We start from the raw sequence: 24,978 nt of genomic DNA, 5'->3' as shown, positions 1-24,978 counted from the left end.
AATAATACTCAGTCAAGCGCAATTAGGCGTGTATGACATGTCCAAAGGAGGGCGCACAAGAGCGGTTTGCGTATTGAGGCAAGTATCTATTCAGGACTAGACTTTCCAGGACTATTTTACCCCTTTCAGTTTTATTTAGAGCAGCTTTTTGCTTTACAGCATTGTCCTCGTGAATGTATGTGAACGGTGTTAGCCTAGTACTGAATGCTCTCACGGCACATGTACAACGCAATTTGGATTCATAGGCTACAGAACCTATAATTAAATTCCTTTGTAGCCACATCATTCATTAAATTAAGCATAGCAGTCACATATCAAGCTTTGCCATAAAATCATATGATAGAACATGTTTTAACCAATTACACAGAGAGATGCATTTCACATATATTGCACTTTATTGAAATGTTTGGAAGCACTGACAGAACTTTAGTGATACAAAACATTATTTTGGAACTGTGTTCCTAGAACTTGTTAAAAAGTCCCATGTCTAACATGACTTTTGAATTCCCCAAGTTAAAAATAAAAATGGCAAGAATTATATTGTACCAATACATACTATGTACGTATCAAAACACATGTATCTTCAAAGCAAAATACAGTGTTTCCTTGTTCAAGTACAACCATTTGTCCAGTGAAGAAGTAAATGCAATGGTTAAGTCTATTAGGCATCGATTATTTTGACAGTTTCCCTTACTATCTTAGCATTGTCCCTTAGGAGAAAAATATTATAAGCATTATATTACAGAATATTGATAGGGTAAACTGCATATAGTCACAAAACTGGCATGATCTGAAATCCTAAAGATACAGAACAGCTAGAGCAAAATGCAATGTTTACATCGACATAAACTGCAAGGAAAAGACAGTGTATGAAAACCGGTTTCTCCCTTCCCCTGCTGCGGTTTCACATTTGATTTTGAAATAATAAATCAACTTGGTAAAAGACGAAATGCACTGCACATTATAAGGAAAAATAACCTCTCTTTCTGTCTGTCTCACACATACTCACACACACACGCCAAATCACAACCATTCAATCTATGATGTCTCCTTTGGGAAACGAGGTAGAGAAATTGTTACTTGCTGTACATGTAGTCAGGGGTTAATGACTTGACAGAAGTTATGGCTCAACAGAATCTGAATGTGCAAAAGAGGTAAAGGGAATGATATAGTTCCCTCTCAATGACTCAACACTGACTAAATGAGAACATCCTGGAGGAAACAAAGTAGAGCTCATGTCCATATCAGCACCTCAGCGTACCTCTTGTGCAAATAATAAATGTTTCTTTAAATAAATGCTCAGCCCAAAACAAGGACATCCCAAATACACTATGACAAGCCAAGCATCACAAAATACAATCGCCATAAAGCAAGATTAACTTGTAAAACTTGATATCAATGACAGGCACAAATGAAAGAGAACAATGTCGAGGGCTGAGAGAACAATTAGGTGCCCAACTCTCCCCAATGACATCGTGAGAAACTCGAGCAGAACAGTGATCGGAGAGCAATCAAAGAAGTCATCGTTAATATACGTTAATATGCTCAAATATGTTAATATGCTCGTGTAGCATGATTTGGGGAAATATAAGTGCCCACATTCATGTAAATAGGATTGTAACGTTGCTCATTCAAAAGGTTGTGTAGCCCAGGATATCAATATGCATAATCATAGTCCTAGTGAACATTAACTTTAATACCAGCCAAATGTATTTTTGGGTAGGGCTTTGTTCACACTTACATCTCTCTTAAGCCACAGTGATGTTTCAAAAGGCACCACATAAGCAATACATTCCTTAGCTTCCCTGTTTTTTAAAATGGAATGTACAAACACAAACAGACGCACGCACACATAAACACACACACACAAACACACGCACACATAAACAAACACACACACACACACACACACACACACACACACACACACACAGTGAAGCCTACATCACAAAGTCAGGTTAGTTACTTTCACAAGGCATCAATTACGGTCGATTCCTGGATTAGAAATCAGCAATGATTTGCCGGAATGGTTCAGTTGATGTGGCTTTGGAACGGGTCCACACCCAGAGTCCTTTCAGCCCAGCACCAAGGCCTCAGCCTGTAGCCATGACTTCAGCCTGTATCCGTCTGTAACAATCACAATGTAAACCCTCGGGAAATGACCACAGTCATCCCAGGCAGGAATTGTATAGGTACATATTACACAAACCTTGAAATCATTTCATATTTGAACTCTTCTCTGTGTTCACTTCAAACAGATGCCATGCTATACAATAACTTAGTAATCACAATATTGCTTGGACATGTACGCATTGCACTCCAATGGTGTTGGAACATAAAACAAGCCATTGTGTGTTGTAATGGCATCAATTGCAGCACAGAAACAAAGAGCACTCAAAACAAAACACCCTACTTTTTATAAAAGACACCTGGACACATTGTCCGAATCCCAATCACTTGCTATGAAAATATCAAAATTCTTCATTTGTTCTATTCACACAGTTGATTTCCAAAAATGACTTTTAAAAAACACATACTACAGTTCCCATGCACTTTTTCTTATTAATGTTAAAGATATGCTCAAGAACTTTCTGGAATGTCATGGTAGCCTTTACTCAGTTCTCAGGGATTTTGAGGGGCATCTCAAAACTCGTCCTCCTCAAACAGAAGAGGTTCTTCTTCTGCAATTTTCAGTTCCTGAACTGCTTCACTGGAGCCCTTCTTTCTGTACATGATAAACTGAGCCGTTACCTGGAAGGGGACAACAGGTGTTCAGGAAAAGATACAACCGTGTTTATATATAGTGCTGCGCCATAGTACCAATCACTTTCATAGATACACACACACACACACACACACACACACACACACACACACACACACACACACACACACACACACACACACACACACACACACACACACACACACACACACACACACACACACACACACACACACACACACACACACACACACACACACACACACACACACAGACTGAGATAGAGAGAGCGAGAGAGAGAGAATGAGAGGGAAATAGAAAGAGACAGAGGAGAGATTAATACAATTCAAATAAGATCAAATGATCTAATGTTCCCGTTACTGGTCTGAGAGGGGGAAAGGATACAAAGAAGTCGAGGAAGAGAACTCCCAGGCTGCCGATAAGCCAGGCCAGGTGGTTGAGTATGAAGGTGACCCAGGAGCTCTTGAGAGCGGGCAGCATGACCATGAGGCTCAGGCCGTAGGTGCCGTTCCCCAGCATGGCCAGCAAGAACAGCAGGTAGGACGTGCCCTCCGTGGACTGCCTCTTAAACTGAACACAGGAGGGCAAGCAGAAGACAAGGCTGATTCTACACAGATGTATCATGTGTGTGTGTGTGTGTGTGTGTGTGCGTGTGTGTCTGTCTGCCTCCCCTGACCGCAGGTCTTGCCACGTTTCATCTTTGGCAAGACCACCGTGTTGTGACAGGAGAGCGAGAGGGAACGAGAGAGATGGTACTCACGCAGGGAAAGTTTATGCCTGCGAGGAAGCGAAGTCAATCAGCTACCTCTCGGCGTGTCCAATCTCAGTGGGGATAACACAATGGAACAACTGTGAGGCGAATCACAGCAGGAGGTGGAGTGGCCGGAGTTGCCTTACACGGCACAAACCTCCATTGTCTTACGAGGTCTGGTTCCCATTAATACCTCATGTATCAGCACCAATTCTGCGCCTGTTTGTCCCTCTAGTTCCCTGTCCATAATCTCCGTGCCAACAAGTCACTTGCCAAAAGGCTTTTACAAACATCCCAGAATGCCACAAGGGCCCAGAGACACGCACGTTTATGTAGAGCTGGGGGAAACGAGAGGACAGGTAACATATGGAGGACAGGTATCCACAGGCATAGCCCGAGGTCATCTGACTGCTGGACTTGCCCTGCAACTGAGAGGTCAGAAAAAAACAGAAGTCAGTTGGAACACCTGGTGCACTCGTCTCCTTCACTTCTTCATATTACGCAAACACAATATTATTATTGTCTCACTTGTACGTTGGGGATAGAACTGGCCGCCTCGATGAGTTTGGGAAGCACCACACAAACGGCTGTACCAACGCCAAACCAAATCAAGCAGATCCACTTTAGAAGGGGCTTCCCTGAGAAACACACAGAATAACATGCACAGAACAACATCATAGATGCTGGATGATGCAGGGGGAAAAAATATTTTAATTCTCTCTCTCTCTCTCTCTCTCTCTCTCTCTCTCTCTCTCTCTCTCTCTCTCTCTCTCTCTCTCTCTCTCTCTCTCTCTCTCTCTCTCTCTCTCTCTCTCTCTCTCTCTCTCTCTCTCTCTCTCTCTCTCTCTCTCTCTCTCTCTCTCTCTCTCTCTCTCTCTCTCTCTCTCTCTCTCTCTCTCTCTCTCTCTCTCTCTCTCTCTCTCTCTCTCTCTCTCTCTCTCTCTCTCTCTCTCTCTCTCTCCATTTTAGATTAATCTACTTAGCAGATAATATCCTGCCTACATGTTTCAAACACAATGGCCTTCATCTCCTGCCCTGGCAAAGGCCATGTTGACTGCAAACATGTTGGCATGATATTATTTGTTTTTATTATGAACTAGCCTGATAAAAAAATTCATATGAAGAAGAGGGCCTATTTAAAGAAGGGTCTATTTGCATCATGTCAGTACTATCTAATCAAAGAGCACCAATCAGACCAAACCAACACAAACTCTTGGAGGATGAAGGCATCATGCCTGCTATGCCCACACAATAGATACAGTATCTAAGCTTTCAAACAGCTCACAGGTGTCTCATGACATGTTCCAACAGCGTAAAATAGTTATGTGCAAAAACAAGAAGGCGGCTTACTGCGTGCAGAGTTGTTTTTTATTTTGTAGTAGAGCAACTGCGAGATCAGGATGGAGTCTGTATAGATGTAGAACACAGCTGTGACAATCTGAGAAAAATAAACCCCAAGGGAGAAGGAACATTTTAATTAGAGGACTACACGAAACAATGTCAATTCATTGGTGGGAGGCATTTGATGTGTTCCTTCTGAAAGGCTTTCAGACAGCCCCCTCTGCAGGTTGATCAGAAACACCTATCAAACCAGCTGTTCTCTATGGCCTGCTATCAGTTTTTAGTAATTGATTGGAGGAGGTCAATGTTTGTCAATAGTACAGTGTAATAATATTAACAATACATGCTGATACTTTGATGATTTTTAGAGGACAATTCCATCAGTATTTCTTTGCCATTAATGAATTGCTGGCATAAATTGTGTGCAAATGATCTACTAATTAAAGATTGAAAAAGAACATGAAAGGCACCGATTCAAAAAAAAGACTAGGCATACACAACACTTTGACGTGCCTACACTCAGACTGGCATGGAAACACAATTCATGTAGGCCTACATGCTGTTGCCTGAATGGAATGAGGAAGTATAATCTTCTTTAAAAAAAAAAAAAAAGCTTTTTGTTACCGTTACCAACCTGAATGGGTAGTTGCCTAGTTAAATAGCATCCTGCCAAATTGCCCACATCTCCAAGCAGTAGGAAGAGAATGAAGCCGACAGACATGGCCTCGTCCACCTTCCCACTCTTATAGGCCTCATAGACTTGTCTGTAAAAGTAGAAACAGTCTGTAGCCAACTCTGTGCAGGGCAATTGTCCTAAACAGGATAAACCTGTTCCTGTTCTTCTATCCTAAATCAACAGAATCAAATACAGTATATTCACCAGATATAGCCTACAGCACAATGTGATAGACATTCAGTGAATTAGTCCAAATAATTTCATTCAAAATTTCAAAATCACGGCACGACTGTAGTAGGCCAGCTTTATTACCCTGAAAGTATTAGATTGAACAATAATCCTACTTGGAAATAGAAAAATGCAGTCTGGGCTACCTATATCTCGCAATTAAAATGTGAAGGCAGATAACTTTTCAGGAAGAAATCAAAACTTACGGTAATGTTGACAATAAGAAACAAAGCATGGAGATAAGGCCAATAACCACACTCCAATACTCCCATATGTTTTCAACGCATTCTTCGAATAAGAAGAGAATCCATGGGGTCCCGTTGATACATATCGGTCGACCAAGCACCACGGAGACATTCCCGGCCACGTCAACAGAGGTCTTCTCTGGGTATCGAACATGAGCCATGAAAGAGACACCGTCCTTCAAGTTCAACGAAGCCGAGTAGAGTTCTTCAACACAAGACCAATAAATCTTTCATGCATAATTTGTATCCCAAATTCGGATTAAGTTCCGTTTCAGTCCCCTGATGATGACTGGCATAGACTACCCGCCACACCTTCATCCAAACAAACAGGAGGGTGTTTGACGGATGTCATATAGCGTGCTGCATGGGCGAAAAAAGAGGAACACATGTGAAAATAAGATAATAAGAAAGGTATGACATTTCTGGGTGGATGAAGGGTCTGGATGGGTGGGACGAGTCTTCACAGCTAACTTTGTAACTGGCGGTGTCTTGTGACATCATTTTGTGTAAGGCTATTACATCTTTGTAAGCTGCTCTCTGATGCCATAAAATAGAGCACTGATAACCTACTAGTAGGAAGTAAAAGAAAACTTGTTATCGTGTAATCGCAAGGCGATAAGTGCCTACCTATCTTTCCAAGAGGTTTGGCGACTTTCCCCCTCTCTATCTGGTTGTGAGTGAATTTAAATAAAGATGGTAATAAAGAATACAAAGACTTCAAATTAAATCCTTATCCGCTTACCACATTATGGATAGCTGACGTGGCTTCTGTGTGGCTTTCGACAGTCGATACATTTTGGGGTGTGAAGTTTGTTGCCAGCGTGTTGGCAACTATTGTTTCTTATGTTTGAACTTCTTCTGCGCATGAAAAAGTTGCAACAAGAACAAACAACTCGTAGGCAACCGCATATCCGGAAGAAAGATCATCATGTTAAGAGTCCTCGAAGCTGTTCAGCCCAAGATGCTCAAGTGGTTCTCATGGAAATTATGTTGATTAGGCTGCCTGTTTACCAGATGTAAGAGAGAGATCCTCGATTTCAAAGTAAGGGCATTTGAATTTGAGACCATGGATATTAAATCCAAGCCATTAAAATTACACTGACTTGTTTTATTCATGTAGGCTAAGCCTACCTCAAAATTTGAATTGGAAATGACATAGGCCTACAAATATGACTTAGGCTACATGATGCATTACTCAGGTTACTTGCCTATTAAACACAAGACTTGATACACCACATGGTTTAAGTGTTCAATTAAACAGATGATGGTAGGCATAGCCTACAAGTGTAATATGGCCTGCCTGTCCCTGTCTCATTATACTCTCCCAGAGCAGAGGATGTACAGTAGGCTACATAATACAACTGTAAAAGCACTTCTCAGTGTGGGCTGGTTGGTTAAGGTGTGAAAAGATGCCTGTTAATTGTGTCTAACCTGTTCTGCGCTGGTTTGTTAAACCATTTTTTTTTTACAAAGTCCATCCTTAGTTGGATCTAGAATATTCATGGGTTTCATCAGGTCCCTTTCCACAGGTGGGTTAATTAAGCACCATGCAGTCAGCATTCATAATCAAAGTGCTTGATTTTTTACACCTGTGGAAAGGGACCTAATGAAACCCAGGATTGTATTGGACTAATGCATGGCTTGGTAATATAATTGAAGGCATGTTCAGTACAGATTAAGTCAATAACTTGACCACTTACATTTCAGTGTGAACACAAAAATGTATGCCTGAGAGGTGGGCACATGAGGGTGGAGGGTGAGCAAGACAAAATCTTACAGTTTTTCTCGATTGTTAACACACATCTTCCGAAAACATGCCTCATACTCTCAGAACTCTCCAAAACAACACACACAACGGGCAAAACCCTGCAATTCTCCTGCAAAATGACACTTTACCTTCAAAACAATGTAATTTCTCCTCAAAATGCTCTTTTATTCTCAAGAGACACACACAAACCATCATATATCAAGACATTTATAAGGACCAGTTGAACACTGATCAGTGTAAAACACTGCAATGAATTGAAAACACTTCTTCTCCATTCATCATAATGACTTGGGCCTTTTTTTGTTCAGTGTTACCCTACAAACAGTACTATAAACAGTAGATAAGCTGATACAGTAAGTTGATATGCTTACCCTATCAATATTTTTAAATATCTTATTGTTTTCTATTATTTTTCTTTGTATTTGCCATAATGTTATGGCGTTTTCTTCTAGGACAATGCTCATGATTTCGGTTTCCTTTTCAGGAGACAGAAGCCCTTGTGTTGGTAATCCTTCAGCTGCCAAACACATAGTACAATACTGTAAACTGTGTAGGAATGCAAAGTAGGAATACTTTCCCCAAATACTTGAAACATGCTTTATTTTTACAGTCCTACAGAACAGCCCACAGGCAATACTGTACTACTGTGCTCTGTACTGTACTGTCCGGTACTGTACTGTATTGATACGCAGCACTGCAATGTTCTAGTGGCTCGGATCTCATCGGAGATTACGGTCCTTGGCCTCCGCCTCCTCCTCCTCTTACTCTCACTCCTCTGGCTCTGCCTCTGCCTGTACTACTACTGTATACTGAAGCTGTGATTGGTAATTGTAAAACTGTGTGACAGGTGTTTGCCCATGTGATGAGTCAGTGTGCATGGTAGGGCAGTTAGCTTTAGAATTTGAATGGCAGTGTGTTCCTTGAGAGAACAAGACATTTTCTTCATGAAAATTGTGTTAAATGCAGAGAATTGTGTGTAGTGTTTTGAAAACAGTGTGTTTTAGAACGGCAATTTGAGTGTAAAGCAGCAATTGTGCTTATAGTTCAGCAGAATCGGTTCAGGAGGTTGGTGCATGAGCTACATATTATTGGAATTGTGTCTCAAGTACCAGAAATTGTGTGTAAACAATTGAGAAAAACTGTAAACAGCTTTCACATATACATGTATTTAAAAAAAAAAGACAGATCTCATAGACTCTTTTTGTGAAACTCTAAACAAATGATCATGCAACAAGAAAACATTGTGATGCATAATGGTAACCACCAGAGCCATAGAAAGAGAGAGTTGCGACACTCTTTGATGTTGCCGCCACACGATCAAAAGTTCCAAAAAAAATGTACTTCTGGATGCTGGAAGGTGTAATCAATTAACTCAATGTTTACTGACCAAGAGATTGACTGTTCCAAAAGTCCCATAACGAGGAAATAGCCTGGAAAAAGCGCTGCCATTTTTTCTTATGGAGGTCTATGTAGGCTAGTGTCGCCACTCTGTTTTATCTACCCCTCTGGTAACCACAAGTGGCAAGAGTGACCACAGATGTCATACGTTAAACACAACTGCTCAAAATTGATCACACTTGCTTCAAGAGATGTAACACATCCTATAAGCTTGTTCAGAGTGTAAACAGGTTGGTGAACAGTGCAAGTTCATATCAACAATGGACAGAAACATCAACGAGGCATTCAGATAAGTATAAGTATATAAAGTAACGTTTATAGGCCATGCCTACAGGATATATGTTATACAGTTAAGGGCTGATAACAATTTACCCTCCCATTGCAAAAACAACTGACGCAATTTCAGGTCATATATTTGACTTTTTTGTAAAATCTACCATTTGTCTGTTGCTTATTGCAGCCCATGTCTGGCTCTATGCTGTGAGAGGAGCCAAGGTGTGACATGCCAACCAGGCAGCTCGCACCCTACAGAGGAGAGAAGCCTTTCCCCATTTTTCTCCCCATTTGCAGCCATTTGTACATCTTTGTCTCACAGTTAAAGACATTTATATGTATTCTATTTTCTTCTGTTTTCTTCCATCTTTTTTTTTCATCCACCGAATGGGATCCTTGCAACTGTGAATTAAAAAAATGACCTGCATCTTCACAAGAGGATTATCACTGTCTAGGAAATTCTGGCTTTTCCCCATAAGCACAATATCATATCTGATTTCACAATGTGTCAATTCAGTGATACATGTTTCAGTGGAACAAAACGTTTCAGAGAATTAACAAAAAGTCAGTTGCAGAATCACATCCTAGCCTATAATCACTAGGCAGAAAATGTCAAATAAAGATATTAGATATCTCTCTGATGCATTTTAAAATTAAAAAGAGTCTTGTATATGCTAATATTGAGTGACATTATGAGACCTGTTTTTTTTTTTTTTTTTTAAAATACCAAAATAGGTAGGCCCACATAGAAGTGATGAGGTGCAATTTCCTCTTAAACCACCAGAGCACGACATTAGCCCGTTTACGTGGTTTCCCATCGTAATTTAACCATGTCCATTACACCCGATTTAGGACAGGACAGCCAGTAGGCTGCATTATCTTTTCACTCATCACAACTGTGTGTGCAGTTGTTGTCAGTGCAGGTGAGGAAAAATACAGAATAGGCTACAGAAACAATACACTAAACCTTTGAAGTTTTAAGAGCATAAGTAAAGGCTTTCCCGTTTGGTGACGTAATGGCAACACACCTGCAAGTGACAAATAATGATACATTTTTGTTTAATATTCCATGGGCTACCATACTATTTATTGTGTGTGGAATTGGGCTACACCTGTTGCTTAGCGCCATAATAAAGATTTGCCACTGGGTGGCGTGCTACACACGTTAGGACAGGCTACTATAACAAGAAACACGTCCTGTGGGACAAGTTGGAACTGCGAGCGAATCCCTTGGTTTTCAGTATTTCAGAATTAAATGGAGGGATTTTTGAACGAGCATCAGAACCAAGATTACTAGGATACAGTACAAAGGGTGAGTGTCTCTCATATATTTAACGGGGAGTGAACAATCGTTCTTGAAATGATGCGCTGTTCTGGCCGTTGCCGTGCCATGGAAATGTGTCAATAACCAACCATCATCAGTGCCATACCAAAGTTATTCTCCGCGACAGGGTATAATGATCTTTCTGGCTGCATGCTCCCTCACCACGTATTCTGAGTGCGACGTGTAGATGTGTTGTTGGTTGTTGTATGGGAGTCGTTGCTGGTTCATTTCCTTCCGTAAGCAATAACACAATTAGACATCGCTTCATATTTGCGCTTCCTCTGCTCATGGATGAACTTGAATGCACGCGCAAATTAGCCCTAGATATTTGGACTGTGTACGCTTCACTCATGTTGATGACTTGATGATCATTGAACAGATCAGGATAGAAGACAACCAATTAGTTAGTAACCTCACTCAACTATTGCTCTGTCAAATGATTACAATTATATTGGGCGAGCAATGCCCTTGTGCAGAAGTTCATGTTTGGAGTTGATTTAAGAGTTTTAAGTATTTTGCTTAGTCAGAAATAATATCAGATAGCCTGTGTACCATATTGAGAACTTCTAAACTTGTCCTGTTGTCTTTCAGGTTAATTATACATTGCCATTGACCAAGAGTCTCGAACATACGTCAAATAACTTTCTAATTAATATGTGGTTCGTTGCCACGTCCCAGTCTGTGTTTATTTACGCACAGAGACACGCAGTGCAAGATGATCACGCAATGTTTATTTGACTGTGATTGTAAGGTTACTGCTTTCTCCCCGAGGCACGGTGCTTTAGCAGACGTGTCCGAACCGTGGAATGAACCTCGCGCCATCCGCACATGTGACATCACCGTTGGTGAACAAAAAAATGTTGATCTTGTACTCTAGACGGCATGCCTTTATGGTGTCTCCACATTCCTTTAAGGGCAGCAGAAGGTCATGCAGTTTCATAAGACGACGTTCTTTTCAAATACACCCACCTCTCAAGTGCACCCCCACCTCTAGAGAGGACAAAACCCGATTCAGCTTTTAGGTTTAACTGCATTCTTCAAGAATTCAGAGCATTTGTTAAACCCTCAGCATTAAGTATTAATATCCTAATGGGACTGCACTCTCTCTCTCTCTCTCTCTCTCTCTCTCTCTCTCTCTCTCTCTCTCTCTCTCTCTGGATGTGTGGAAGTTCAGTTGATGCATTGTTTTCATGACCAGCACCAGCAAGGCACCTGCAGTCCTGCTTGAGATAGAGAACAGGTGCACATATTGAAATGAACAGAATCAGTCACCTAAACATAAACCTGGGCAGCATTTCTTGTAGACTTCAAACATACTTCATGCAGCATCAATCACATTGTGATCTATTATGAGCTTATTAGATGAACAACATCACAGCCATTGCTTCTCTGTCTCTCAGCCTGATCTGTCTCAATGTACGTACTCTCTAGAAAGCTGTTGTGATGTAAGCGAGCCTCTTTTTAGTAGTTTGTGTATGCATGACTTGTGCCAAATTAGTCTGTCTATTCTACTCTCTCTCTCTCTCTCTCTCTCTCTCTCTTTAGCACTCCCTCTCTCCCTCCCTCCATTTCTCCTCCTCTCTTTGTCTCTGTGTGTGTGTGTGTGTGTGTGTGTGTGTGTGTGTGTGTGTGTGTGTGTGTGTGTGTGTGTGTGTGTGTGTGTACACACATGAAAAAGAGAGGCACCACTGCCTCCACCTCCAGTGGGTAAATGGGCCAGTTTTCCGAAGGGCACCTCCTTTGTTCTTCCCTGCTTCCGCTCTGTTTCTGCCGTGACCTCCAGTCTGTTTTTATTTTTGCCTCCTGGTGTGCTCATACGCACAGTTGCTTGACTGGCTGGATGGCAGAGGAAATGGAGGAAAGGGAAACATTTTTTCTGTGTCATTCTCTCTCTCTCTCCCTCTCTCTCTCTTTCAGCCTTGTTTGTGTGTGTGTGTGTGTGTGTGTGTGTGTGTGTGTGTGTGTGTGTGTGTGTGCGCGCCTGTCAGACACCCAGAACCCAATCCCCTAAGGAGAAATAGCTCACAGATCACATAAATGCTTTGAAAGAACTTGAGATTGAGAGACTATGTTAGAGAGTGTATCAGAGAGGGAAAGTATGTATGAGTGTGAGTGTGAGTGTGTGTGTGTGTGTGTGTGTGTGTGTGTGTGTGTGTGTGTGTGTGTGTGTGTGTGTGTGTGAGAGAGAGAGAGAGAGAGAGAGAAATAGATAGAGAGGGAGGGAGGGAGGGAGGGAGAGAGAGAGAGAGAGAGCTTGGACTATGGGGATTTGGGTCACTGCGGAGTGGCAGAGAAATGTTCTTCGCTGGGCTCCTCAGAAGCTAGGCGCGCCTGCCACAGCCTCCTCACTGATCCGGTCTCCTCTCTTATGGGAGCAGAGCTGCTCTGGTGCAGCACATGAATAATGTACCCACCACCACACACAACCATGGCTGCCGCTGGAGTGGGAGCCCATGATGCACAAAGGTGTTTACATTTGCTCGGCTCATTTCTGTTGTTTGATTGAAATGTGTGTGTGTGTGGGTGTGTGTGGGTGTGTGTGTGTGTGTATGTGTGTGTGTGTGTGTGTGTGTGTGTGTGTGTGTGTGTGTGTGTGTGTGTTTTTCCATAACATGGCGTGTGCATTCCTTGACAGATAGCTTCAGGGTTCTCTGAGCAGTGCAGTGCATGTGGTTCACATGGAATGCCACCGTGGCACTGCATTGCTGGGGAAGTCAGATGGGAGATGGGACTTACAAGATAGGACATAGCACAGCAGAGTAGCGCATGCTGGAACACTCTAGCAGCCACAGTGCTGGTAGATGGCTTTCTCTTTGTGCTTCATCTCCAAGCACTCCAGCCTTGCCTGTTCCCATGGTCAAAACACTTCAGGCAGGTTCGGTTGTTGAATTAGCAGTTTCATTTTTACTTTCATGCATCATTAATGAGCAAAAAGCAAAAAATAGGCAGAGAAGCCCTGAAGATAACTGCAGTTTTTCAGTTTACAGTTAACTAAAGTTTATATTGTTGTTTGTATACAGTTTGTATGGGTATATTGTTAAGTTGGACCATAACATTGGAAGCTTCTCTATATTGGGTTCATGTGGCCTATGGATATCAAGCTAAAGTTGTCCTCCTCTTTATGTCTCTCTGAGAGTCCTTGTGCAGCACACACGGTGGACTGAGGGAGTAGAGGGAGTAGACTGAGGAAGTAGAGTGAGTAGACTGAGGGAGTAGACTGAGGGAGTAGACTGAGGGAGTAGACTGGGTGGGTAGACTGGGTTGGACGTGGCTGATGGGGGTGACTCTGGGCTTGGCTGTATTTATCTGGCTCATTAGTGCCGGACTGAATATTCGGATTGTTATGGTAAAGCCTCTTTTGAATGGCACACAGACCCACCCCCCTCCACACACACACACACACACACACACACACACACACACACATCCCAGTCACCTCCCCAGTAAAACCCCAACCCGTCTGGACAAAGCCCCCTTTGACTGGCCGAATGAATGAGAGGCCGAGGCGCAACACTTTCCCACTTGGCTCAGGGACAGCTTGTGCAGAGTGTGCGCTGAGTTAGGAGCCGCTCTGGGGCAGGCGAGCTGACCAGGGATGTGGACGCGGACAAAGACGGAGAGGCTAACAGACAGCCAGGGGAAGACAAAGAGGGAGACGGATACACAGGCAGATAAAAGAGAGAGGGAGAGAGAGAGAGAGAGATCCAGACAGACACACAGAAAGACAGCTCAGAAAAGGGAGAGAGAGAGAGAAAGAAAGAGAGGGAAAATGAGAGGGAGAGTGCAAGTGAGAATGAGGGAGTGTGTGTGAGAGAGTTTGTATATATGTGTGTGTGTGTATCTGTGTGTGATTGTGTGTGTGTGTGTGTGTGTGTGTGTGTGTGTGTGTGTGTGTGTGTGTGTGTGTGTGAGAGAGAGAGAGAGAGGGGGAGAGAGAGACATAGAGAGAGAGGGGGAGAGAGTGAGATAGAGAGAGGGGGCAGGTCCAGGGAAGCAATGCACAGCAGGTGCCATTACCAGGTAGGCATGATGAACAAGCACACAAAAGGCTTCGCTTTCTCATTCACACTCTCTCCATCTGTCGCTCCTCCACACTCTTTTACCACCTTGTCTTTTCTCTCTCTCTCCCTCTCTCTCTCTCTCTCTCTCTCTCTCTCTCTCTCTCTCTCTCTCTCTCTCTCTCTCTCTCTCTGTGTCTCCTTTCCTCTCTGGCCAGTTGAAAACTGTCCATGACTCAACACCACTCCCAGTGTCACTCTGTGGTCCCTGAACACCCCCTCTCTCCTGCCCCTCCACGGCCCCTCACGGAGCTCTGCTCCTGGGACTGTGTCTGCCGAACAGGTCTGGTTCCTCTCTGGAGAGGGTCAGATGACCAGGTACTCTCTCTCCCTCCCTCTCTCTCTCTCTCTCTCCCTCTCTCTCTCCCTATCTCTCCCTCTCCCTTTCTCTCCTTGCAGCGCTCATTGTGTCGCTGAGGGCTGCATTCCTGAGATTGCTGAGCTGGGACCCAGTGATAAATTGTAACTGGCTGATTGTTTAAGCGCTGAATAGCTGTGTTTTTCCCCCCTCCTGCACAGTAGACAGGCTGTGGACACAAAGGGCATTAAGCAGTGTGTCTTTTTTATGGGGTTGCCTCTGTTTGTGTGCGCACCTGTTATGGTTATGAGAAGGCTTCTTGGCAGGTGCTTTACTATACCATTAGAATTAAATAAACCTTTTAAAATACTCACATAGCCTGTAGTAGAATGGTAATAATAGTATGCTAAATATTTTGACATAGAATAACACCAATAGCAAATTGTCATAACAATAACCATGAACACATACAGTACAGTAACTGTGAGACTAGTAAGATACAAGGGTGTAAGTTGGGATTGTTTACACACGTGTGCTCAATGTGTTTCTATTTTTTGATAAATCGTAACTATATTAATATAATGGCAAGGTTGTAGTCCTTTATTTTCGACTGCCTATCTAGGCCTACTCCCTCTTCTCTGAGTAAAAACTCATCCCCCATTCTAAAGCCCTCTAATGAGATGGTGTTGAGGGACTTTAGAACCTGCGCTGTGTGTCTGTTCTGCCTTCACACATGAAGTTAATAGGTTTGTATTTATGGTATGTGTTTGGACAGCGGTCTCGCACAGACCACTTGGCGTTCTCAGCCCTCGTATCCCGGCGATGGCGTTGACATGGAATGTGTGGACAGGGTCGTTGGCACATTCTGCTGAAAGCGAAAGGGCACTGCTGCCTGCACGACCTGGCAAACGCCAACGTCCAGTTGGCTGCCTCTCTCACGGGATACGTGACTGAGAGACCTGCCTGAACTGGTGCTGACTGACTGAGAGAGGCTCTCGTGAGAAGCACAGGCATCGCTGAGGATGCTCTCATCCTAAAGCAACATCAGTGGTGTAGGATTATAGGCTCATGAATATGCTCTGTCATTAATAAATTATCATAGATTTTGCTCCTGCTGTACATCCACCCCCTTAGGGTCTCTGGAGTGAGTTTGGATTAGATCAGCTTTCTCTAAATGTTGCTGCATTGCAGAACGGTGTGTGTGTGTTTGTGCGTGTGATATGGAGGGGCCATGTGTTGGTGAGCTTGTGTATATGAGTATATGTGCAATGTGTGTGTGTGTGTGTGTGTGTGTGTGTGTGTGTGTGTGTGTGTGTGTGTGTGTGTTTGTGTGTGTGCGTGTGTGTGTCTGGTCCTGTACTCCGTCATCCCTCCTGCAGTGATAACAGCATGGGGTTCCCACAGATTCTGGGACATCATCGATGTGCCCTCTTTTGCTTTCCAGCAAAAAAAGTCTCGCGGTGCGGATCAAAGGCTTGGCCCAACCTCGTTTGACCCCAGCATAAGAGCCTTTTGGCCAACTCGCCAGCAGCTTGGGCATCTGAACCACGCCGTCCGTCAGAGTCCTCGGCGGCAGAACCTGTCACGATATCTCTTTTATGTCAACCCTCGGCCAGAGGGAAGGATAAAGTGAACGAGGCGGATAAATATAGTGCAGTGTTTTGTAATGGGATTACTGTGAATATGCCTCTGTTTGGACCGGGCTACGCTACTCGCTAACAATGCCCCTCTCCCAGTTGGTCGTCGGACAGAAATGGCACAGAATCAGCAGGACATCAATGGTGCCCTGTAACGGCACCAGGGAACTGGCATTTGCTGAAGGGCCTCGTTTCAGATAACAGCGCGGAGCTAGCGCAGCGCTTCAGTTCCTGGGCCACGGTGCCAGCTGAGCACACATGCCAGTCCGCACTGCCAATCTGATCTCTCTGTGGCAATAGGAGGACATATGGTGCAGATAATGGTGGATCATGGCCTTATATAGCGCTCAGCGCTGAACGGGAACGGGACTCCCTATATTATCTCTCCCGAGGGCTGATGCCCTCACTGGGGGTTCACTGGGCCAGAGATGCCATGTCTGATTCCTGTTGGCCATCTAACGGCCGCATGTTTTGAAAAACAAAAGTGTAGGACTTTCGAGTGTTGCCCCGTCGCGGTGAGTCGATTATATAGTAGTGCATGGGTCAGATCTGTTGCACAAGTCAGTTAGCTCAATGTAGCGCTCTGTGGATGGCATCAACTGCTCTGCGCATCAGACACGATCAATACTTTCCCACCCTTTTAATTAGCGAAAATCCATTCATCACAGCCCAACGGCGAGCCCGGCACTGGCCTAGAACAGGCTTGCTATACATGATCTAAAGTGCTACACCCCCTCCGTGCCCCTCAGCCTCGGTGTTAATGGTCAGCTGTGGAGCCAGTGGCATGCTGGCCCACATAGGCAACCTTAGTAGAGTGGTGTGGACAGAATGGCTGACTGATTAGTTTGGCCACGCAGTCAAAGGATAACCCAGGCATGGTGCTGATGGCTTCCTCTTCACACCTTCTACACTTTACTACTACACTTCTGAGTGTGAAGGGATTCGGTCTCTGCAGGCTTCGCATCAAAATGTTAATGTAAGCTACGGTCTATTGGAAAGGCCGTGTGCTAAGAACGTGCACTCATTACGGACCAGCTGCTCAAAGCCGTCTTTGTTAATCGACTCCTTTTTTAATGAATCACATATTTTGGGGAAGGGACATTTTTCACACATTACAGATTAACAGGAAGGGAGGCAGGGCTGTCTGAGGGCTGCACCAGAGGGATTCTTCCTTCGCTCACGCACAGCACACGCATCCTTTCAGGGGTGAGCACACTCCATGAGTCACTGACTCCAGGCAAAAGGGAGGCATCGGTCCTCCTCACGGGACTCCTTATACTTCACAGATTATTTGCATCAGACTTACATTCTGAAGACCAGTCCCTTTGATTTGTACTGGGACCTGTCTCTTTAATGAGCGCTTTAGTCTGACATCAGTTTCCCCAGGGGGGTCAAAGGCCAATGTAAACTGAATGAAACTGGAGATGAAGTGAGTGCTAATGCTAGGGATGATCAGAGGGACAGTGAAACTAGCCTGCAGTTAGACTCTTGTGTGGAGTGGTGAAAGGCTAAGACGGCCAGAAAAGGCTCAGAAGGCTACTCATTTGTGCTAACCCTCCATCAGTCCCTAAACATATGGTTGATGATGATGATGCCTAGGATTTCTTTACAGTTTCTTTTTTCAGGAACACAAAGTGTTAGTTTGTGTTAAACTTACTATTGCCTTGACAAGTGACCTGGTTACCAAGTTATGACCAAGTTATGGTTATGGTATTTAGCAAATGCTTTTGTTCAAAGCGACATACAAATAACAACAATATGATAGTTCAATTCAACAGTTTAACAATTTAACAACAACAATAGCCTAATGAAAATAACTAAATGCTATAATATACAAACCATAGCGCATAAGAAACGCTTAAGAAACTAAGTGCATGTTGAATAGAAATGAATGGTCCCTGCTCTCCTGCTCTCAGGTGTGCGGTGAGGCTCTGATGCGTGGGAGCAGGGTGGCCGGCCCTCCACCCTCAGACGGAGCATGCTGCCGGGCTGCCCGAGACGGCTCGAGCCACAGGGGCCATCAGAACCAGCTGCACCGGACACAGCAGCAGCAGCAGCAGCAGCAGCAGCAACAGTGGACACAGAGCTGCCCGGCGCCTCGGCCTCGGCCTCTGCCTGAGCCGCTCCCAGCATGCACCAGCTCTTCAGCCTAGTGCTGGGCCAGCGGGACCTGTCCCGCGCCGGAGACCTCTTCTCCCTGGAGGACGGCGAGATCGAGGACTGCCTCTCGGAGGCCCTGGAGCACATCAAGGCCATCTCCTGCTCTCAGGTAAGTTTGTCCACACGCACGCACGCACGCACGCCGCAGGATTGTGCGGTGGAGAGATTGTGAAGCGGAATGTTCCTGCCTCAGGATACCTGTGTTCTCATAAGCATCCCAGCTCTTCATGTCCTCCTCTTGGTGGTGCACTGCACAGGAGCAGTGTATTGGAAGCCCTCAGGTGATCAGAGGTCTTTATACACTCTCAGCTATTGCCCCCTGTTGGACGGAAAATGAACTGCATAGCCCTAATGTAGAAAAGAATCGGAGCAAGCTGACATTGACTCACAATTCTGCACCACTTTTCAATCAGTATGCAGGATTCCGTTTTATTCTGTATTGAGCTCTCTTCTGTAATTTATTCTGTATAGAGCTCAGTTCCGTATTTTTGTTCTGTTTAGAGCTCTGTTCTGTTCTGGGCTTTCTTCTCTGTTCTGTTGTGCTAGTTTTCTCCTTGCTCCTTGCTCTTCCTCTCTCTTACCCTTCTCTCTGTTTCTCTCTCTCTCTCTTTCTGTGAGTGTGTGATCTTAAATTATTGTATCTCTGGGGTATTTTTCTTCACAATAACACAGGCTGTGTTCTCCAGGGCTGTATGTGTCCTCGTTTCAGAGTTACTCTTTTTAATGATGATTGCTATACCAGGAGAACTATACTGTATGGCTTTGGAAACAGCTACTATTTAAAAACATTATTTTAGCAAGATCAAGGCATATTTGTGGTTGACATTATTTTCAACAAGTAATCTAGTTGTTTAAGAGACTGTTTTAATGAGTCGTTTTTGTACTAATAATATTTTTTTACTCTTGTTATCTGTTGTATACACTACAGTTTATGCTTGTTTATGGAGATAAGGGCAACCTTTCTCCTGCTTATCTGTTTTATGTTCTAGACCATTCATTCTCCTGATGAATGAAACCATGGAGACTACTGTTTTTGAGGATGCTTGGAGGTTGTTTTAGATTTCGATAAGCATAAAACCGACTAGTAATCTTGTGTACACATGACTTCAGTCCACATTCTTTTGTACCAAAACATTTTCAAACATGGTTTATCAGCATTGGTTGAAATATTTGGATTAAATAGCCCAAAGAACTTGCAACTCAAAAATTGCTCAAAACCTATAACTATAGCACTAGCAAATGAAATTCTAGTCACAGCTAGATCTGAAACATAATGTGTAGATTTTGTCAAGTCCTGGGCTCACCTGAAAAAGAGATTTAGATTTCAATGGCCTGATAAAAAAGGATGAATAAAAAATAGAAAATATTGATCCTAGAGTTTTCACACATGGCTGTTTTGCCCTTTTCTAGGACTATCTGACCAATGACAATGATCAGGCGGTGGTGGAGATATGCATCACTCGCATCACCACGGCGATTCGAGAGACCCAGTCCATCGAGCGGCACGGGGCGGCGCTGGTGTCGCTGTGGGAGTCGTGTCTGGAGCACAACCTGCAGCCGCAGGGCAAGGACGAGGACACGCCCCACGCCAAGATCGCCTCCGACATCACCAGCTGCATCCTGCAGGTCTGCAGCGCCTCACACATGATGATACACACACAGGCCCACCATCATATAGGCACACACACTTATGATAATACACACACAGGCCCACACTCATATACAGTAGACACACACACTTATGATAATACACATACAGGCCCACACTCATATACAGTAGACACACACAATTATGACAATACACACACAGGCCCTCACTCATATAGGCACACACACTTATGATAATACACACACAGGCCCACACTCATATACAGTAGACACACACACTTATGATAATACACATACAGGCCCACACTCATATACAGTAGACACACACAATTATGAAAATACGCACACAGGCCCACAGTCATATACTGCAGGCATGTTATGACTGTGTGTATTATCACTTATGATAATACACACACAGGCCCTCAGTCATATAGGTACATTATGATAATACACACACAGGCCCACAGTCATATACTGTAGGCACACACACATCTATACCCCACATATCATAATACACACACAAGCCCACACTCATATAGGCACACGCACATGCAAATATAATCCCAAATATGATAATGCACACACAGGCCCACAATTATATAGGTGCACACACAAACATGCAAATATACCCCCACACATGATAATACACACACAAGCCCACAATTATACTGTATAGGCACACACACATGCAAATACCCCCACATATGATAAAACACACACAGGCCCACAATTATGTAGGCACACACACATGCAAATATAGGCTAGTCCCACACACATGATAATACACACACAGGCCCACAATTACACAGGGACACACACATGCAAATATACTCCCAAATATGATAATACACACACAAGCCCACAATTCTATAGGTGCACACAAACATGCAAATATACCCACACACATTAATACTCACACAAGCCCACAAGTATACTGTATAGGCACACAAACATGCAAATACCCCCACACATGATAATACACACACAGGCCCACAATTATATAGGTGCACACACATGTAAATATGCCCATACTCAGTGATGGAGAGCGGTCTCTGTATCCAGTATGTGCTCTGACACACAAGCCATCAAGCCTTATTCTTTGACATTGAGGCCAGAGTGGGGTTGCTGCTCTTGTACCTATGTAACCTATACTGTAGGCCTACATGTTCATGTGTTTTTTTTACATGTGTACATATTGCCCATATGTCGTCGTTATCAATCAGGCAATAATCATCAACAATTACGTTTGTCATCTTACAGTAATTATACCTCACCAGTGCAGATATGCATACAGCTCTCTCTGAGGTTTACTCTTCTTACACAGGAGTTCAGTTGCTTAAGTATTTTGTCCCTCTCTATAAAGTCTTACAAAAATGTTCCCTCACTTCCACAAATGCTCCATGTCTGCAAGTCTTAGACCCTCTCCAAAGAGTTCATAGCAGCTGGCTGGACAGCAGTATGGGCAGTGAGTTCTTCCTATGCTATGAGGAATTAATGAGGAGCTGGAGAGAGAACAGAAAGGCTTCATTCAGCGCTTCAAACAGGACCTGACAGCTCCGACAGCAGCTATTAGCACTAATCTCCTCCTAAGTGTTTATAGTCAAGTCTCCCAGTTTCAACAGTTTACTGCTCTTATGTCCTTAACCTCCCCCGTTCTCTCTCTCTCTCCCTCCCTCTCTCTCTCTCTCTCTCTCTCTCTCTCTCTCTCTCTTTCTCTTCCTGTCATAGTCAGAAGCACACACACACACACACACACACACACACATGCTGACAACATTGTGTGTTTGCCTGTTGTTGCCTCATAGTAACATCTACCCCTCAGCTCCTCAGCTGGTCGTAAGACACATGGGAGAAAATTGCATGCTGGGTAACCAGGGAGACTGATTCATAATTGGATGGGGGGGTGTTTTTTTCCCTCCACTCTAATGCATGAATTCTTTTGAGCTATTTGCGGAGAGGGCCTTTGATCTGTCAAGAAGCCTGGCATTGAAGTGTCTACTTTATCAGTGTAAAATTCACATTTAAGTTTTTTTGCACAGTCACAAAGCTTCTCATAGTCTCACAGTGAGGCCAGTGGCCAAGGATTATAACTCTGTTATTACTCTGTTTATCTGTTCCTTAGAGACAGGTGCTATTTAAAATACCACAAATCATTCACTCATTTTATTAAAATAGATTAAAATGCAAATTTGTCTTATACTGGCTCTATTATTCGTGATATTATTAGTCATATTATTTTGTTGCCTATTAGTTGCCTTAATAATCTGCCAGTATGATTTTGAGTTTTCATGTGTTGGCTGCGTACTAGAGATACAAAACCATAGAGGCTAATACAGTTCATACATTTACACCCTGGAGGGCGCTAAAGCTTTTCCGATGTTTCGCTGTTCTCTGCCAGGCAAGCGCGCAAACACTATCTCTACCAGTACTCACAGTTATTTGTTTGGCTTATGCTATCCTGTTGTCCCACATAATGTAGCAGCATCTGGATGGCAGATGTAACCTTTGAAAAAAGACTCCTAGTGAGAAGGCTCATCCTGATATGAACAGGACCAGCTATAGGCACAGGACCTCCTTGTGATGGGTGCTAATGTGTGCTGCAAACCTACTGTGCTCTGCATTGGTCATGGAATGGCTCAAGTAACAATTGCAAACCAGTGCAAATCAGTCAAAATATGTTATACTAAGAGACCATTTTAGATAGTTTTCCTCAATATAAAAGTTTTACTTCAAAGGTCAGCTCTGAGTTGTGTTTTTCATTTGAGGTTCTATCTTTGTCTGATCGATGCAGAACTATAACCGGCCTCTGGTGATGGCATTGGCGGTTCCGGTGGCAGTGCGGTTCTTGCAGCGGGGGAACCGGGAGCTCTCCAGGAACATGTCCAGCTACCTGTCTCTGGCGGCTATTGCCAAAGCAGAACTGTTGGCAGAACACACAGAGGCCATCACCTGCAGTGTGCTGGAAGGTAAGAGCGACTGCTGTGACCAGTGGACTGGTGCCCGGTCCATTCTCTCCCCAACTTGCCTCCTTGTAGACAGGGAAGAGTCCTCCTGAAAGTAGCCTGATATCAAAGATGGAGATAAAACCTTAGATAATCCACTATAATGGATTAGTCTATACATTGATATATCCATTTTTATAGGGGATTTTTCAATTTCTCTTAGTAGATTGACTGAATAGCAATAAACCAACTGTTGGTCCTATAGGAGTGTGTATTGGTGAGTGTTTGTCTAGATGGTGTCAGAGCCTTCATGTTCTATCTGAGAAGTAAGATCTCACAGACAAACTGGAGGTGAGTGTTTTGTTGCCTTGCCGACCTCACAACACATTGACAAAAATACAAGGTCCCTGACGCCCCTCAGTGCCATGTTTTGATTTGTGCTCCTCAATTAGTGGAGACCTTAAGTTCACTGGAGGGGTGGCAGAGGTCACCTTGTTCCATATGGGGTTTCTCCCAGTTATGTTTAAACTAATTAAACCTTTCCAGCACAGGTGTTTTTTTTGTGACGGTCTGCGGTGTGAGAGAAGCCCTCTACTAAATCACACAGCCTCTTCACAAGCATATTATGAATAGATAATGCAACTTAAGGAGAGCGCTGTAATAGAACACCACCTTTCCCATGCTTCTTCATCAGTGCTGCTTATGAACCAGTGAGGAAACAGCCTGTCCTATATGGAGAGGCATGAGTTGGGGATTAGTTTTTCATAATCCTTTAATCAAAGAGTCAACACAAGAGTCACACAGCCAACCATCAGTGGTGCCTTGGTATAAGAAGTATGGCGCTGGCCATTTGAAAGCTACAAATGTTCAAGCTAATGAAGCAGGCTGATATGACACCAGAAGTTTGTCTTGTTAACTTGTTAACTTGTCTACTTGTTAGCTAAAAGTACATTTCAATGAGATATTGTGTGCCACCATCCTCCTCTGTTATATCCAGATGGAAAGCATGCTTTATTGTCTAAGCATATTTCTATTAGCTTGAGGAGGTTAAGGATGGCAGATGTTCGGCATGGCTATCAGAGGTTAGGAGGGCCCGTGAGCATCTGCTGGGGCTGTATCTGTGGAGACATCTACAGTAGCTGTAATTCACTTCGATTTGTTACAGTTCATTTCTACAGCCCAGCTGGGAGAATGTCGAGCACATGTTTTTCAGCTCATCCATCCATATCAATATGATGATCAGCAATGTTCTCTGGACATATAGAGTGCATTCCAACGTAACTCACTAATACATGTCTTGTAATACTTGATTTGATTTAGTTTGCTTACCTCATCATCACGTTAGATGAGGCTCCTTGAGAAATAATCTCAGATTGTAGAAAACAGATAACAAGAACATTACATTGAGGGAGATTATGCAATGTTTGTCCTCTGATACTGGCGTCATTGAAAATTCCATATTGCTTTTTTTTTTTAATGATTACTTTATAGACTCCGGTAGTTAATTCATAAATTCATATAGTAG

The 24,978-nt window shown here is 43.5% G+C and overlaps 2 protein-coding genes across 3 annotated transcripts in view; one reads left to right on the top strand and one right to left on the bottom strand.

Moving 5' to 3' along the window:
- Nucleotides 1-382: 382 nt before the first annotated feature.
- LOC134099960 (lysosomal amino acid transporter 1 homolog) lies at nucleotides 383-6,840 on the bottom strand. Its single transcript, XM_062553002.1, has 8 exons — nucleotides 6,730-6,840; nucleotides 5,949-6,347; nucleotides 5,473-5,602; nucleotides 4,848-4,935; nucleotides 4,026-4,135; nucleotides 3,824-3,925; nucleotides 3,131-3,316; nucleotides 383-2,751 (listed from the first exon to the last, which is right to left on the bottom strand). The coding sequence occupies exons 2-8, from the start codon at nucleotides 6,146-6,148 to the stop codon at nucleotides 2,644-2,646; spliced, it is 924 nt and encodes a 307-aa protein (XP_062408986.1). The 5' UTR covers nucleotides 6,149-6,347; nucleotides 6,730-6,840; the 3' UTR covers nucleotides 383-2,643.
- A 3,777-nt stretch (nucleotides 6,841-10,617) lies between these two features.
- veph1 (ventricular zone expressed PH domain-containing 1) overlaps nucleotides 10,618-24,978 on the top strand; it is a 71,602-nt gene continuing 57,241 nt past the window's right edge. For both annotated transcript variants that reach the window (XM_062553000.1, XM_062552999.1), the window contains exons 1-4: nucleotides 10,618-10,738; nucleotides 18,660-19,012; nucleotides 20,314-20,529; nucleotides 23,303-23,477. In XM_062553000.1, coding sequence (XP_062408984.1) covers nucleotides 18,875-19,012; nucleotides 20,314-20,529; nucleotides 23,303-23,477 — 529 coding nt within the window. In that variant the 5' untranslated portion in view covers nucleotides 10,618-10,738; nucleotides 18,660-18,874. The remainder of the gene's footprint in view (nucleotides 10,739-18,659; nucleotides 19,013-20,313; nucleotides 20,530-23,302; nucleotides 23,478-24,978) is intronic.

Source organism: Sardina pilchardus, chromosome 13 (genome assembly GCF_963854185.1).
Source record: "Sardina pilchardus chromosome 13, fSarPil1.1, whole genome shotgun sequence".
Taxonomy (NCBI): domain Eukaryota; kingdom Metazoa; phylum Chordata; class Actinopteri; order Clupeiformes; family Clupeidae; genus Sardina; species Sardina pilchardus.
This window is presented reverse-complemented; position numbering and strand designations above follow the sequence as displayed.

What these genes read in the sequence shown, in the direction of transcription:
- LOC134099960 (XM_062553002.1), bottom strand. Translation starts at nt 6,148, where the DNA reads ATGGCTCATGTTCGATACCCAGAGAAGACCTCTGTTGACGTGGCCGGG. An exon ending in CTAGGCAACTACCCATTCAG is followed by an intron (nt 4,936 to 5,472) that starts GTTGGTAACGGT and finishes TATTTTTCTCAG; the next exon opens with ATTGTCACAGCTGTGTTCTA. An exon ending in GTTCTATCCCCAACGTACAA is followed by an intron (nt 3,926 to 4,025) that starts GTGAGACAATAA and finishes CTGACCTCTCAG; the next exon opens with TTGCAGGGCAAGTCCAGCAG.